General features: G+C 45.8%; 5 protein-coding genes across 5 annotated transcripts; 2 read left to right on the top strand and 3 right to left on the bottom strand.

Moving 5' to 3' along the window:
* BDV27DRAFT_87319 (shugoshin family protein) lies at positions 1-2677 on the top strand. Its single transcript, XM_032077835.1, has 4 exons — positions 1-180; positions 255-690; positions 749-1272; positions 1326-2677. Exons 1-4 carry the CDS (start codon positions 132-134, stop codon positions 2486-2488), a joined length of 2172 nt encoding a protein of 723 aa, XP_031929742.1. The 5' UTR covers positions 1-131; the 3' UTR covers positions 2489-2677.
* Positions 2678-2865: 188 nt separating this feature from the next.
* BDV27DRAFT_143405 (PPP1R11/YPI1 family protein) lies at positions 2866-3484 on the bottom strand (the record flags this gene model as incomplete). The annotated part of the gene is made up of 2 exons (XM_032070092.1): positions 2866-3161; positions 3259-3484. 2 exons carry the CDS (start codon positions 3482-3484, stop codon positions 2866-2868), a joined length of 522 nt encoding a protein of 173 aa, XP_031929741.1.
* A 267-nt stretch (positions 3485-3751) lies between these two features.
* Positions 3752-8477, bottom strand: BDV27DRAFT_124927 (exportin CRM1). The gene is made up of 11 exons (XM_032066215.1): positions 8056-8477; positions 7902-7931; positions 7760-7832; positions 7636-7707; positions 6865-7577; positions 6017-6788; positions 5496-5966; positions 5203-5432; positions 4749-5127; positions 4521-4692; positions 3752-4462 (listed from the first exon to the last, which is right to left on the bottom strand). Exons 1-11 carry the CDS (start codon positions 8119-8121, stop codon positions 4222-4224), a joined length of 3219 nt encoding a protein of 1072 aa, XP_031929740.1. The 5' UTR covers positions 8122-8477; the 3' UTR covers positions 3752-4221.
* A 2079-nt stretch (positions 8478-10556) lies between these two features.
* BDV27DRAFT_87201 (uncharacterized protein) lies at positions 10557-13615 on the top strand. Its single transcript, XM_032077832.1, has 2 exons — positions 10557-11991; positions 12075-13615. The coding sequence occupies exons 1-2, from the start codon at positions 11106-11108 to the stop codon at positions 13298-13300; spliced, it is 2112 nt and encodes a 703-aa protein (XP_031929739.1). The 5' UTR covers positions 10557-11105; the 3' UTR covers positions 13301-13615.
* On the bottom strand, positions 13607-15451 carry BDV27DRAFT_124925 (porphobilinogen synthase HEM2). The gene is made up of 2 exons (XM_032066214.1): positions 14849-15451; positions 13607-14800 (listed from the first exon to the last, which is right to left on the bottom strand). The coding sequence occupies exons 1-2, from the start codon at positions 15065-15067 to the stop codon at positions 13898-13900; spliced, it is 1122 nt and encodes a 373-aa protein (XP_031929738.1). The 5' UTR covers positions 15068-15451; the 3' UTR covers positions 13607-13897.
* Between the last annotated feature and the right edge of the window lie 707 nt (positions 15452-16158).

Genomic DNA, 16158 nt, shown 5'->3' with positions numbered 1-16158 from the left:
CTTTACCAACCACCTAACGACCAGAACACGGTCTTCTTAATTCATCAATCTTCATCACGTTCCCCCGCAACTGACCTGGTCAGCGAAGGGAAGGCAAGGCAGACAGTGCATTCTGCATCGGCTTATGAAGCATGGCTCGCTTAAACGAATCAACAACCTCGACGGAATCCGTTGAAATCTGTGAGTTATATGCAACACTCTTGGGCCACTAGTGCCCGGAAAGCCACCGGATGTTAACCTCTTCAATGCCCTAGTGAAACGGCGATTCGTGCGCCAGAATCGCGAAATTGCCCGAGTGAATTCGATACAGTCCCTTCGAATCCGCAGCCTTGAGTCTGAAGTTTCGCATCTCCTTTCAGAAAATGTTTCCCTCAGGGAGCAAGTCATCAATCTTAGCCAAGAAATAGAGAGATTTGAGGCGGCCAAGTTGTTTCAGGATGGAGTCAACGACATCAAGGCGAGACTTGACAATAAGTTGATGGAGATAGGAGGCTTAGTAGCTGATTTGGGCGCATTACCGCGCAGATTCAACAAGTCAGCTGGCGGGATAACAGAAGTTGTATATCAGGAACGACCAGGCTTAGATTCAAGACATAACATAGCTGATCTTGAAGCTTATCGCGCACCCGAGCAAGACGGTAGGCTTCCGGTTATCCTGGAAGACAAATATTATCCACGAAAGACATTAGAGTAAGTGGGGCATGGCGTTTCTCACGGAGCAATAAGACCTTATACTGAAAGTCAGCAGACCGCAGGAAATGCAAGAACTGATGAACAACAATATGAACGTCGCGCCATCTTCGGGCCAAGACGAACCTTCGATATCCCAAATAGACAGCATGGCCGATAATCCATCCTCGACATTGTTTGAAGGAGTTACTAATACCCAAGAGTTTGACGGCTCCCCAAGTCCTAACGAGGTTCTTCTCCCCCCAACTCTCGAAACAAGAAAAAAGAGGAAGGCTGGATCCGGCAAAATACGCGAGGATATCTACGACATGAGCCCCCGAGATTTTCCTGCACGAAGAGAGTCAAATTTCTTGCTAAATCCAGGTTCCAAACGTAAATTCTCTGGTAGTGACGATGGCGAGTTTGCACCAGCACTCCCAGATGAAGATGATTTCCAATTCACTCGACCTACCCAGTTGCCACAGTTGACGCATGATCAATCACTACTGATACGCAGCGATCAGTCTCCAGTTAAGAGGCAGATCTCCCAGAAGGGAGGCTCTAAGAGTGATAGCCGACCTAAGCGGAAAGCTCTCGAGCCGAGTAAGCTGCAATTAATCGCTCTTCTATGAACAGTGCAGCTAACCTAAATACAGAGAGCGCAAACTTGTCTTCAATCGAACCCCAAGCTATTGGAGCCCGTGAACAAGACTGTAAGACCCTAGCAAGAACGAACAATGCGATCGACGAGAATGGACCGGTAGCCCCAGCCCATTTGCAGGAGGATATACGTGGTCAAAAAATAGTCCCGAACGAGAAGTCACATTGCAATGGTTCGGATAAGGCCAGGCAAGAAGAGGGTGGGAATGAGTATCTTCGAAATCACTCTCACGTGTCTGAAGACACATCACGCTCATCTTCGCCACCTGATCAAGTATCTCGAGTACAACACGAGCTTGAGACATCGATGTCCTTACCTAATACTTCATCTCGACCCACGAGGCGCCAGAGATCTGTCGTAAGCTACGCAGAACCTAATCTTAGGGATAAGATGAGACGTCCTACGGATGAGTTCATAGCAGCAGTCGGAGGCGACCATCATCCAAGGAGGACATCCGCTTCCAGTTATGTACGAACGACTTCAAACGATGAATTTGACGAGCGTAAAAGTGGCAAAATCAATGCAAGAAAAAAGCGAGACTCAGACACGGAAGGCAGTGACCCTAGCGCACTTCCGACGGCCTCTTCCGGCAACCTTCCTAGACAACCAGCGAACATGATGTCTCGGAAACAAAGGAAGGCTTCACTTGCAAGTAAAGAAGATGCACCACCTGTCAATGGTCCTACGAATGATATAAACGAAGCCCAGGCCTGTCGGATGGTAGGGGGCCGCGAGCTGAATGGGGTTTCAAGTGACCAATCTATGGCCAGGGTACAAACGGGAAGCACAGGGAAGCATGGATCACCGACTGCAATGGGCCCTAGTGACATGCCGATGGAGTTATACAAGAGTATACCTAGAGCAGTAGCAGTTACCAGCAGGCTGTCCCGACGGCACTCCTCAAACCCCAGATCGTCTAGGCGGGATAATCATTCCCCAGAACCCGAGATGAGTGTTTCAGGTACCGAGAAAGAAAGTATGACAGGGTCTAGAGCTTGTTTAGGAGGGTCTAATGATGCATCAGTTGGGAGTATCAGCGAACCGAGGGTATTTATGTATGCCACAGAAGCTCCTCCATCAGCCATGGGACTAGCAATAGATGCCAGGCAGATGAGGCGCGTGCCACGCGCTGCCAGGAGAAAAAGTATGATATTGTGATCTATTAATCATGTTCGGGGACAATCTGCATCTACATTGCCCCTGGATCGAAGTTTGTTAGACTATGAGATAGATAGATACCCCTTTCCGTGGTTAGGCTACTTCTGTATGAATCCACATCCTTTAAGGAACTCAATGACCACTTGGGCTCCTTCACTATTAGTTGGGGCAGAGCGCTACGAACAAGGACACTTGTCTCGGCCCCATCGCCTTTTCGTTGTCAACCAGCCGAGAAGACGGATCTCTTGTGAACGACTGCAATGGCTAACTCTACACAACGTATACTGACAAGATGCGAGAGCTGCTCCACCAGTTAAATTTTGCTGAGTATCGCAAGTTAGACCGACCCTTTGCCATAACCACGAAGGCTAGATCCTCTAGCGCCCTTTTGTCGTCTTAGGCATCTTCTCGTACGCATTGGGGCTTGGTCTCCTCCGCTTAAGCTTTGTGTTACCGTGATTTGGGCAACGCGTTAGCCGCCCTCTCTCCCTGTCATGTCCAGATTCTTGCGCATGGGAATGATTCTCGGTATTATGATGCGCCGACGAATGGCCCAGGCTGTTCCTAGGATTATCTATCTCATTATCGCTATCGGGGTCAGATGAATTAGAATCAGACTCTGACTCTGAACTACTTTCACCGACTGGACGAGCTTTATGGTAGATGCAGCATACTACGCGTCGATACCGATTCACCGCGTCAGTTAGCCTTGGATGACAAGGAAAGCACGATGCAGAAGGTCACGCCGTTGGTAGCGTAGCAGTACTCACCTTTAGAGCTCTTTTTCCCCATTCCTTCGTTATCTACCACATCCTCACTCCATCGTATATGCCGGTGCAAGCCTCTGCCCTCAGTGTTAGACTCGGCAGTTGGTTCGTTTTCTGCTCTTAGTCTGAGTGTGCCTGGAACTCGAACAGTTGGTGTATTGTTATGCTGTTGAGGCACCGATTCAACCTGGGATGTCCCACTTGGTGCTATTTGTCGGGATCTAGACATCGTGGGCAAGACTCATATGGTAGTAAAGAATACCTATGCTTAGAACAATTGCTTCAAGAAAAACTCCGATCGATAAAAGTCTAAGCCACTGCAAACTGATATGGCGCCGAGGCTAGGGCACTGTGCAAAGCTAGGCTAAACTTATTTAAATTTATCCCAACATCGTCGTTAAGACGTCCTTGATTGGTGGCTCACCGCCTACATTTGTTCATTTGTTCCAGATTGAAGATTGTCATGAGCAACAAAAAAAAATAAAAGAGCCTTAGGGTTGATACGTCGCATATGACCTTGAAGTTTGTGATGTGCAACTAGATCTACTTCATAAAGACTCGCTGAACGAATACATGCAGCGAAGGATTCTACAAACAATTTGGAAGGGCAATTTCGTCGCAATGGCATAAGCAATCACTCACCATTGAAGCGGCTCGATAAGTGAGCTGCACCTAACCGGCTAGAGATCCAATATTGATTGCATATAACAGTCAAATACTAGAACAGGAGTGAAGAAGTACGGTGCAGGTTATCACCTATGGCCAAGAGATGAAGAAAAAATGGGGGGAAGATAATACAAAACGCATCGGATCTGGCGAAAAGGCCGGATCTTGACCTGTTCAAAGCCCGTAATAGGCCCAGCCGTCCAGCCGGTCTTCCCCTAACATAGCCATCGGCTTTCTCGGGCGCTCTGTGGCGCCGGTGGGTAGGAATGGAGCAACCTCACAACGCAATTCCCTGTCTAGTCATAGTTCATCCTCTTGGTCCATTTCTGACGGTTTCAGAAGGCCCCCAACTTTCATTGCACGATCCCGTTCTGCAGCCTTGGCATCTCGCAGTGCCTGCTCTCTCTCTTCTGCGTAGAGCTCTGCATTATCCCCAGCGAATTCCTTCAGCGAGATCAAAAAGTCCCGCAAATGAGTCTTGAATTTATTGAAATCATCATTAAATGCAAACAGCCCAATGACAAATTGCTTGATCTGAATTCTGTGGCAAAGTCAGCACATTTAAGCTTAATTTGCAAAGCCAGTGACATAGAACATACTCCTGTAGGTTCTTGAAGGCGTTTTGCAGAAGGTTCGCAACATATTCCTGGAGGAAATCCTTATTCGAAGTCCCTAGTGGTGCTTGTTCCGGGGAGTAAATAGGATCTTGCACCTTTCCAGCTTCAACGAAGTAGAACATACGTGACAAGAGCATCGCCTGAGACTTGAATCCTGTAACGTAGTTAGTAACACCTCACCTCTAGGTTCAGATTGTTGTAGATACATACCGGCTTTATGGTCGCTATCGGTGAGCACGAAAAAAACATCTTGCAGGATGGGAATGTAGAATTGGCGGAAGAAGATATTCGAAGTTTGAGTGTCTGTCTCAACCATATTGTTCATAAGCTCAAGGCACATCGTGAGACCAGTGTTCTCGACCTCGCGATTGTCGTGTTTGCTGGCCCACATGCAAGAGTCGATTACGAATTTGAATTGGGTAGCATCAAGTTTGAGCAGGGCTGGGAAGCAATATAGATTGATCGCTTGGAGCAGCTTGAAAAATTGGACTCGGTGCTCCGGGTATTCGTGAAAGTCTTTGTTGATCATTTCTAGAGTGCATTCGAACACACTCTCCATAATAAGCGGAACCTTGTCTTCCATCAAATTCTGGAAGTATGTCAGTTTGTTGCTGCACCCAAGTTACCCATAAGGGTCTAGAAAGCACGCCAGAGCCAAACATACATGTAGCTTATGGATGATAGTTGTCATGACATTCAGAACCTCTGCTTCGCGTGCATCAGGAACGTTACGATTATAGTCCACCAAGACGGCGTCGAGCAGAGGCGGGACCATATTCGCATTGACCATTTCTAAATCGTCCGCTTTCTGGACATAAGTGTCAATGAGTTTGAGAATTTCCTTTTTGATGGTTCTAAGGCCTCGGACTTTCGGCGTTTTTGTCGCAATTTCTCCTGTTAGACAAACAATTAGCGATGCTTCCGATAATAAAATGAGAGCAGTGTTATGCTTATTACCATCAAGCCCAACAGCATCACTAATAAGCTGGCTAGAAGCTCGAAACATGTTTAGCATGTCATGGTAAATGCGTCCTAGTTGGGAGAAAAAGTAGGTGCCGATTGACGAACAAGCAGCGACGTTCGTTTTCATGATATTGCCAACGATCTTGATCGTCTCTCCATCTTGGAGGATCGACGGGTCTTGGTTTGCCTGGGCTATAATAGCGTCCCAGGCAGAATTGGGCAATGACATCAAATTTTCAATCAACCGGTCTTGGAGGCCCTTTTGACCCTGTGCCGAGATCATATAACCACATGCTTCGTAGAAAGTATGGACCTGCTGTGGCGAAAGGTCACAAGTGATTTTCCTCATGCTTCGAACAATTTCCTCAATGAACGGCTCGTTTTCCCCAGGCTGAAGGGCAACAAAATGACGCCTGCATTTATTGGCGATCTTTATGAAGGTGTCGCAAGCCATGTCCTGAACACCTATTGGAAGTTAGAATACCGGCTCCTAGTAAAGTGATTGAATAGCCGACCTTCATGTGTCTCATGCATAAACTCGAAAAGTTTGTTGACAACTGTCTTCAAAAACTTCCAGTGAGCCTTCAAAAAGCGTGGATACTGTCCCACAATGTACATGATGTTACTGGCCACAACAGCTTTGTTATCTTTTCCACGCTTCATTTCTGTGAGACCCAATAGGTCCTTGATAACAGTAACGAGAAAGCGCTTCTCAGTTTCTTCGTTCATGGCTCCGGAGATTGACCCAATAGCCCAGCAAAGGGTATTACAGTTGGCCCATGACCATTCAGACCCATCGACTTGTTTAGCCAATTTCTCGATCATGATATTCTCCGTATCAACAACGTCGAGATGTGTAAGGTAGACTAAACACTCCCGGATTGTCTTGTAGAGCTGGATCGTATCACTCTCTTTGACGAACTCGCGGACGATTTCACCTTCATCGTTCTCGACGATCAGGACCTCCTCTGGACGTACCATTTTCTCTATCATGACTGTACGCAGGCTCGATAAAACTTCTTCATACTTGTGTTTGCGGAGTGGGTAATTGGCCAAGGTGCTCGGATGCGGCGCTCCGCCGTTTGATAAGCCGCTGACACCCATGCTCACCAAAGGATTGATATCGGTGATTGGGAGTTGCTGCATCTCTTCATAAAGCTCTTGCACGAGTCGCGTCCAGTACTCTAGGCAGATCTTGAAAACTTCTCTGTCGTCAATTTGACTAATGCGGATAAGGTAAAAGTGCGCATGAGTGAGATAGTCACGATTTGGTAATTTTTCAATAAGCTAATTAATTCGGTGGGGGACAAGAAATATCAGCGGCTCTGTCAGCGTTTGGGAGCGGGGAATTTCTGAAACTTACATTGAGATGAGCGCTGAAGAAACTGGAAAGAAAAAGAGCGAGGTTGAGTACAAACTCTTGATCTCGCGAGTTGCTCTTGGCATATGTCTGTTTCAAGTCCATTGATAGTGGGATTATCTTGGAAACTATCGTCAATGTCTCTGTAAACATATGTACCAGCCTCTCATCGTAATTATACGGGTTACCGATCTGCAACCCGCCAATTTCCGTCAGACATTTGAGGGTCACATTGCGAAATTCGGGAACGTCCAAAAATCGTGTCAGAAGGGTACTTATGATAGGTGTTTCAAAGATATATCCCAGAGGAATCCAATTCAAAAAGCGCAGAAGGGTCTCCAGGGTAGCTTTAATCAAGCTTGGTTGGTTTGCAGTATTGAGCACTTCGGAGCACAATTGGAAGATCGACGAGAATTCCTGTGTCATAGAAGTCTTCAAATTCCTCGCTTTTACGGATGTCATCTGGTCTTGAGAGAAGTCGAAGACTTCCTCTGATAGCAGGCGAAGGATTGCCATGTTGTTCTCACAAATAGAAAGGCTTGTGTGGCAGGACGAGATAATTTCGTTGATAAAAGTCGGCCAATTGTGAGGCCATTCCTGCTTCAAGATCGAAACGAGAACCAGATTTAGTTTGTTCAAGAACGCTCGCTCACTCCTCAACTTTTCTTCCGAGCTAGAGTTTTCAATGATAAAGTTAACGATAAAATTTCGGATACCTGCATTCGTCAGACAAACCCAGGCAGACCCGGATATGAAGTCCAATCAAAGGATTACCTAGACATTGTTCCCTCGGTAAAACCTTCCATCGAGTCATGATTACATCGTCGAGAACTTGGAGGGCAAGATCTAACACCATCAGCACAATCCCAATCAACATACTCGAGGGTCGATATCGCACATTTGGTCTGTGGATACGATGACTCCTGGAGAATATTCCCTACAATTAACCAGGCATCCGGATTTTGCTTAAACTAGCAATCCGAGATAGGTCAGATATTCCTTTTCCTGCAGTGTATATCAACGACTCCTTTTAGACTCACTTCTGTCAATGTCTGCTGGGCTTGCTTTTGCTGTAGTTTGCAATTATATCATCAGTGTTCTGCATCGTTGCACAGGGATCATAAGACAGATTAATAGAGGAAAATATATGGAGCTACTGAAAGGGAAACGCAGGACTTCTTCGGGACGACATACCAGGTCTCCTTTGCCTTCGTAGAAGGCTTGGACTGTGTTGTCCAACTCTTGTATGGACACCGACATTCCGTTCACGAAGCTGGCGATACGGCCCTTTGCACAGCTTGTCGACGCGTCCCAGGCACAGGCGCAGGTAAAGAGGAACTCAAGTTAACTCAATATAGAATTTGCAGGTACTATGACAAGTACAGGGTAAAGCAAATGGGTGGAATGCTTGGCGGGGTCAAGGCTCTCTCTTGGAGGGGTTGGCCGGAAGTAAGCTCCTCAGAGCAAATTACTACTGTTTTGATGAGAGACAAGATGCCCAGAGGTGAAGTGGGGCTGTATGGCCCAGCTTGAGATGCAGGCGCGGGTTTGGGATATGGATAACCCAAGAAGGGGTAAACAAAAAAAAAATCCGTGTAGACTCAACTCACTGGCGGTGTGAACGGTTGTTGCTCAAGTTATTGGAACTCTATCGGGTACGATGTAACTAAACTCGTTAGCAACTAATTACGTCCAAATAGGATTAGTCAGCCTCCCTTTTGGAAATGGCTGAGGATATGGGGCCCATGAAAATTAAAATTGATTTACAAAGGAGCTTCGAAGTGCTCTACGGGTCTATCTCGGAGTTCGACCCGGGCTATCTAGGTTACAGCACTATCCATAACCTATATAGAATCAAGAAAACTAGTCTACGGTTAAGAATAGGTACCTCTTACCATGTGCTCCTCAGAAAGCCGCGCCTTCATGTCAGCATCGTACAAGCAGTTTCGCTGTCCATAGTTAAGGAGGTTTAACAAATGATTACCGCTGACCCTCAGGATCTTGGATTTGTATAGAAAGGTAAACATAGCTAAGTAAAACAAATGAAAACACGATACAGTTTACCATCAGATTAATCCTACAAGTACTGACTATACAAGAAAAAGCTGAATCTCAAAAGATATTCTGGAAATGTTAAGAATGGAAAGGCGATAGATAATTACGGGAGCACTGATAAGGTAGTTCACAAAACATATTGCAATCTCTTGACATTCTCCCTACATATATCCTGTATTCTCCGTATATATATATATATATATATATGTATATTTCTTGCAGGTGGAGATAATTGCTAATCAGGTACTACGTATGTATACTGCTGGTATGTGCTCATAAACAGTTCTATCCAGATCGAATTGGTGGTGTGGTATAGTCATTGGTAACCGCGCCTGCAGTGCTGTCTGGCGCCAATAGCGAATATCATGGGGAAGAAGGGCCTCTTAAGCGACCAAAATCAAGTGGGAAATACCTCCCCCCACGGAATGTACTATTCAAACCACATTGGAAGTCGGTTGGACCCACTAAACTCTACTCCGTACATAGTACATATCCCCCCTGCGGCTGCCGTGCCGCGCTTCCCTCGCGGATAAAGCGGCAGCAAGCCATTACAATCCAAGTGTGTCCCAGGGGCCAGCCCGGGCCAGCCCTCCAGGAGAATCTGTTGGTGGCGTGTCGCCTGAGCACCATCACTCGCAAGCATGAGACCCATGTTAGACTAACCAAACGCTGCTATAGCCAATCATTTTCCTTGCGCAGCCATCGCGGGATGGTCGATCGCGCGGTAACTTCAATCCAGTCACTAACCTCTCATCAGCCAGCTGGCAGCCGCATTGCTATGAAGCAAGTACGGAGTAGGAACATGAGCCAATACTGTATTTTGGAATCCCCTGGTTAGCTTCTTCTTCACCTCAACATCCCCTACCTGTGCTAGCTTTTGGTTCACATTTGAGGTTAATACCTTTCCATTTACTTTTTCCCTTTTATGTCTAAACACACCCCTCCCCCTCTTATATATATATATAAAAGAAAGGAAAGGAAAGGAAAGGAAAGGGGGAAGAAAAGGGAAAAAAAAAATACTACTCGCTGCATTCAGCCATTGTCAGCTATCGCTTACCCTTTCTTCTACCTAGTAGGTTCCCTCCACTAAGTTACCAATACGGGTCATTAATAACCCCCTCTCTTTCTTGCTTTTGCCTCTTCCCCTCTCTCAGTAAATCCCAGAGTACTCACCACTACCTGCGTCCGTGAATATTTACTTTCTTCTCCCCTGTTTCACCTTCCTTTTATTTATTTATCTTTTTTTTTTTTTTTTTAAAAAAAAAAATAGTGGTGGGGGTAGATGCATTATTCTATCCAGGCTTATTCTTACACCAGCAATCAATCACCACAGCCGCCACATTTCCCTCCTCTACCGTCTTCTTGTACTGTCGTTACTACCGCCTCATCCTCTCGTCCTATTGACTGTATATGCTCATCGTTGTAAATTCTTGTATCCCATAAATTATCGTCATTGAACTCTTTCCCCGTCAACCCAACCTATCCACTCCAGAAGCAAGCGTTATCATTCGTACCGATATCTCACTTTGCGCGTTTTTCCTCTTTACGCTGAGGTTGATCCCCTACCTGGTGCCTTCTATATCCCGTTCCGATTTGCTGATTGCTATCTCCTCCTTGAACGATACCCACGAAACAGCCCTTCTCAGCTTATCTTGAACCTCACCTGGTGCATGGCCTCGGGATAGCCGTACAGGACAATCAATACATTGAGTCTAAAAGAATTCTTGCCGTTAATTTGGTCCTTTATATCTCTTATCTTCAATTGCGTCCGAAGAGTGAACCTGCACGCAGGGTTGCCTCTCCATCCTCGATTGATGCAACTGCTTCCAGTTCTAGTTCTAGTTGACGGCGCGCAAGGTGGAATAGTACTCCTTTGGCGAAGATATAATTGACCGCATTCCTCCTGTGTGACACTAGTTGAAAATACCGCTGCGTTCACAAGGAACTTGCGTGAGAACAATAGAGATAACTTTCCACTGCGCGCTGAAAACTAGGTGGTGGAACTTGAAGGCTTTATACCAAGGGGTCTCACCTATCAGTTGTAGCTGGACTACTACTTTACTACTACTACTACTACTACTACTACTACTACTACTACTACTACTACTACTACTATTACTACTACTATTACTACTACTACTAGTACTACTACTACTAGTACTACTACTACTTCTTCAGTTATTTGCAACATGACTGCCGTCACCTCCGCCTCAATAATTAACGACCACGAATCAGAGGGTTCCAGAACAGACCACAGTCCCTCTCGATTTACAGCAGTGAACGGGAAGGACTCCTTGATATCTGCGACACCGACGTCTGTTCCTGCTGTCCCTAGCTCAGCAACGGACGAAGACTCACGAGAACCCTCTGAGCACTGTGGAAGAAGCGGTTACGATGATACAACACATCGGCATGAGGAACGAATACGTGAGAATGGAAACCTCAAGAACGACCAAGAAGATCGACGGTCACAACGATCGTCCTCGCAATGTGCTGTGTCTGTTACTAGCAGAAGCAAACGAAAGAGGTCGGGATCTGGTGAACATGAAGACGATGCTCATTCCACTCACAGAGCCCCGAAAAGCCCAGCCTCTCACCTAAACGACACTACAAATCAAAATATGCACCCATGTACATCCAACGGAAGCACGACATCCCAGGCCGACCAGGATCTTAAGAACACGTCCCCCTTGGTGTACACAAGGCCAGAGGGGAGTGAGGATTCACGAACCTCAGCAAATACTACCTGGCATGAGTATGATGCCCAGTTGGTCAGCCAAGCACAGCGTGCGCAACAGATTGATGCATCAGATGCTCAATTGGCAGAGGCACTCCAACGTGAGGCTCAGGGGCATGATGTAACTCAGAAGAATTGGACTACGGTCAGTCGCTCAATAGAAGGTACCACACAGAATGAGCAGTCTTCATCATCGTTGGCTGGGTTTTCCCAGGAGCGGCCGCAAACTGCTGTACAAGTTGCGCCAAAGAGAAAGCGCGTTTTCAGCAACAGAACTAAAACTGGGTGTATGACATGCCGAAGGAGAAAGAAAAAATGTGACGAACAACACCCTGCATGTAAGTTCCTTGTTGAATAGTTCTCTTAAGTTGGGCAACGATTTTGTCAATTGCGGTAGCGCAGTAGTCTAACTTCAATGTAGGTAATAATTGCATCAGGGGTGGTTTTCTCTGCGAGGGCTATTCCTCACGGAGTACATGGCAGAAGCCGTCAAGTGGGAAAACGCCAGTTCCTTTACAATCAAAGGAAGGCTATGCAGATGTCGGCAGTCAATACGTGCATGACATCAACCAACAACATGATCGACAACAAAATTTGACCGAACAATTCGAGGGAGGGAAGATGCGGTCGATTATTGTAGACGATAACGACCGCACCACCACACAGTTCAACAACTCAAGCCCAACAGGCGTTGGTTCCGGCCGTGGGTCATGGTCCAAACGGTCCTGGCCGAATACAGGCCACACCACTTATATCACAGATCATATCGCAAAGCCAGATTACCGAGATGTACCGTCCATCCATGAGTTACCCCGCGAAAGTCACCCGAAAACAGATTATCAAATCGTGCCGCCGATTCGGGAGCTATCACATGGTACCGCCCATGGGAAACCAGGGGTCTCGCTTTTCCAAGGCGGAATTGACCAGCGACCAGGTCTTGCTACTAATGTGGACACTAGCAGTCCACAAGCCCAAGCGCGAATGGCCCTGAGCATTGAACATCAGTTATCTGCGCGCACCGTTCCCGGTGAAGAGACAGAAAAGGATAAAATGATACGTGGTGAACTTTATCGACCCTTCGATGTTCATCTTGTGGAAGAGAGAGAGCGCTGTAAAGCCGCGCTGTGGCGGTTCAACAATGCCTGCAATCCTGTTTCTGGACTAAGCAATAAAGAACAAAACCGCCTTCTTAAAGAAATATTAGTACCACCTACTTCGGCAGTGGGCTCACCCTCAGGTGTCACCTCCCCTCGCCCGACGGGTTCCATCGGGCAAGGTGCGGTTGTTGAAGCGCCCTTCCAGTGCCATTACGGATATAACATTCACATTGGCGAGGATGTGATGATATCTGAGAGCTGTTTATTTGTGGATGATTGTCCTATCACTATCGGTGCCCACACGTGGATTGGTTCCAGGGTGACTATTCTTAGTTCAATGGCCCACGCAAATATGCAGGAGCGTAAAGGGTCTCAAAGCCGTTATCAAGGACGACCCGTTACGATTGAAGAAGATTGTTACGTTGGTGCTGGCTGTACTATTTACCCTGGTGTTCGCCTTCGACGTGGAGCTTATGTGGCACCAGGTGAAGTTGTCAAATCCGACATCGTAGCTTATGGGTTTCAGGGCCTTAAACCCAGCTACATGTGAGAAAACCTTCATCGCACTGCATTTATATGAAGTCACTTGAATTTCGTGTTTGATGCTATTGTCTGGGGCTGTGATTTCCGCAGCTGCATGTTCTGATCATGCACTTAACACTCTCGTCGGCTTTTTGTAAACTATTCTTTCACATTCGTTTGCTTAGCCCATCTTCTCATTTCCCAGGCTTCTTCTTAGCGCCTGTCTTCTCGGGCCAGAATTCTGACCGGTTCAGGACATGTGGTTCATGCTACGAGATTTCATGTGACAATTCCGGTCACTTTCTTAGTATATATATAATTGATGATTCATCCTGCTACTTATCTACTCATCTCTCGCCCGCATGCTTTGGAGGAATTAGTATTCTTGTATCCATATAGAAGTGGGCACTTGACACCATCAGCTGATGTATCCTTGTGAGAAAAAAAAAATAAGCAATATATACACGTGGCATGGCATTACGTTAAATAAGCAATTTAGAGAATGCCAACGAGATACTAAGGACTTCTACTGCAATAGGTATGATTCAAACACCGCGTCACTGCTATCCAGCTGGCTATCCATCCTTTGGATGCTTTCATCATGCTTTATCCAACCAAGTCATGCCTAAAGCCAATCTAAAAAATCAGGCACGAAATAGCTTACTATAATTCCAGCACCAGCCCTTATAATCCCTTCAGTACTTTCAAAGGCCATTGATTTCAAGTCAAACACGCCCGCCTTGGCGCCAGCATGTATCATAGCATACTCACCGCTGACTTGGTAAGCAGCAATCGGAATGTCTTTGGCGAGTTCTTTTGCGTCTCTGATAATGTCCAGGTAGCTACTCGCCGGCTTTACCATGATGATGTCTGCCCCTTCGCCTATGTCCCTCTGTATAGCGCGCCGAGCGAGTCCACGGCCTCCCGGTGGTAACTGGTAGCATCTGCGATCCCCAAATGATGGGCAGGACCCCGCTGCATCACGGAAAGGGCCGTACAGACAACCACTAAATTTGGCGCTGTAGGACATCAAAAGGACACGGTGGGCCATCCCGGCCTCAATAAGCTTCAGTTTGATAGCACGCACTCGCCCATCATTCATATCAGACGGAGCGACACAATGAGCTCCGGCAGCGGCATAAGCCAGAGCAACATCCGAGATCCGATCCACGGACTGCGTGTTGTCAAGAGTCCCATCTTCTCGCAGTATCCCACAATGGCCATGAGAAGTATACTCGCAAAGGCAAACATCTGTCACAATATAAAGTTGAGGAAACCGCGACCTAAGCAGGCGAATAGCTTGAATTACCGGTCCAGATGGGTCGTCTGCAGCGGTACCTAGTGCATCCTTCGCAGAGGGGTGTAGTGGGACGCCAAACAGAATGACTGACCGTAGCCCTTTATGGACAAGTGGCTTGATGAAAGGAACTAGACGATTTATTCCTCGACGATACTGGCCAGGGAGAGACGGAATGGGAGTCTCCTCGTCGGGATTATCGGTGATGAAGAGAGGATAAATAAGCATTTCCTATCTCGGGTTTAGAGAAGCTCAGTAAATATGGAAGAAAATGCGGACCTTGGTCAACTGTCTTTCAGCCTGCCATGATCTACTCAATGGATGGCTGTAGCCGGAATGCAGCTGACTGGAGATGTCACCAGATATGCTGACGCTTGTCGCAGCTGTGCTTGTATACGATCGTGCGGTGGCTTGCGATCGTACATGGGATATCTGAGAACTTCGGTCATCGTGAGTATCTCTGAATGCGAGATCAGAGACGAGGTTAGAGAAGGACATGATGTCAGGAGCGGCAGGCAATATGGGTGCTAGGGAAGATAGTGACGCGGTGGAGGGAAGGAAAAGGGAATAGCGTTTGTGCTTGTCCTACGCCACTGGCAGAATACGACTTCACAGGACAATGATATATGGTCAGCGATCCAGGTCAATGCACTTGTTGTAATGTTCGGGTCCAATGAATAAATGATTATAGGACAACGTTAGGGGCGTTATATGTAGCGACGGTATGCAGTATTGGGGCGCTTTTCGAGGGTCAGGGGATATGAGATATGTATGAACGGAGACTGGCTGGTGGCTGAGAAATGTTCAGGCCATGAGTTAATAGCCGAGGATACCATAATCTGCCTGGGGCTAGACTTGTAGGGAGATTACGGAGGGTTACCATTGGTCCGGGGTTGGTGCCGTTCTCCGTAACCTACATTAATTCATTTGTGTATACTCCGCAGTTTTTGGTCAAATATACTCACCGATTTGTTGACCGCCCTTGTCTACTTAGTCAGTATTTGGAGGTCTAACGTAATCGGTAAGCACCCTGCGCACCACCCGTTTTTTCAATGTGCCTCAATTTCTTAGGTGATTTAAATATTAACTACAGCACTAAAAATGCCTAAATTATTAAAATTATGCGTTAAGTAGGAAGACTGAATACTATTAGCTATCAAAGAAATGAAATTTAATAGTCTTAGAAAGATAGCTATGATTCTAAATATATCTTATTCTAAATCTACTTTATATGATTATCTTAAAGGAGCTTCTTTTATAAGTAATATATATATTTGTCAGAGTAAAATTTCCTTATTAGGTAATACTAAATAAAATTGAAAGAATATTTCCTAAGTAGGAAATATTCTAGAATTTTTCTATAGTATTATCTATTTTAGACTAGATTAGAATCTTATTTTAATTAAGATCTAGAAGAGATCTATAATTTATAATTTTAAATAATTTCTAATAATTAATTATAAATTATTAAAATTAAGAATTAGTTAGAATTAGTTAGTATTAATTATAATAATAAATTTATTAATTTTATATCAATTTAAAATTATTTACTAACTAAAAATAAGATCTAAACATATCTACCATATAAT

The sequence above is a fragment of the Aspergillus caelatus genome, assembly GCF_009193585.1.
Source record: "Aspergillus caelatus strain CBS 763.97 unplaced genomic scaffold BDV27scaffold_47, whole genome shotgun sequence".
In the NCBI taxonomy this organism is placed as follows: Eukaryota; Fungi; Ascomycota; class Eurotiomycetes; order Eurotiales; family Aspergillaceae; genus Aspergillus; species Aspergillus caelatus.
This window is presented reverse-complemented; position numbering and strand designations above follow the sequence as displayed.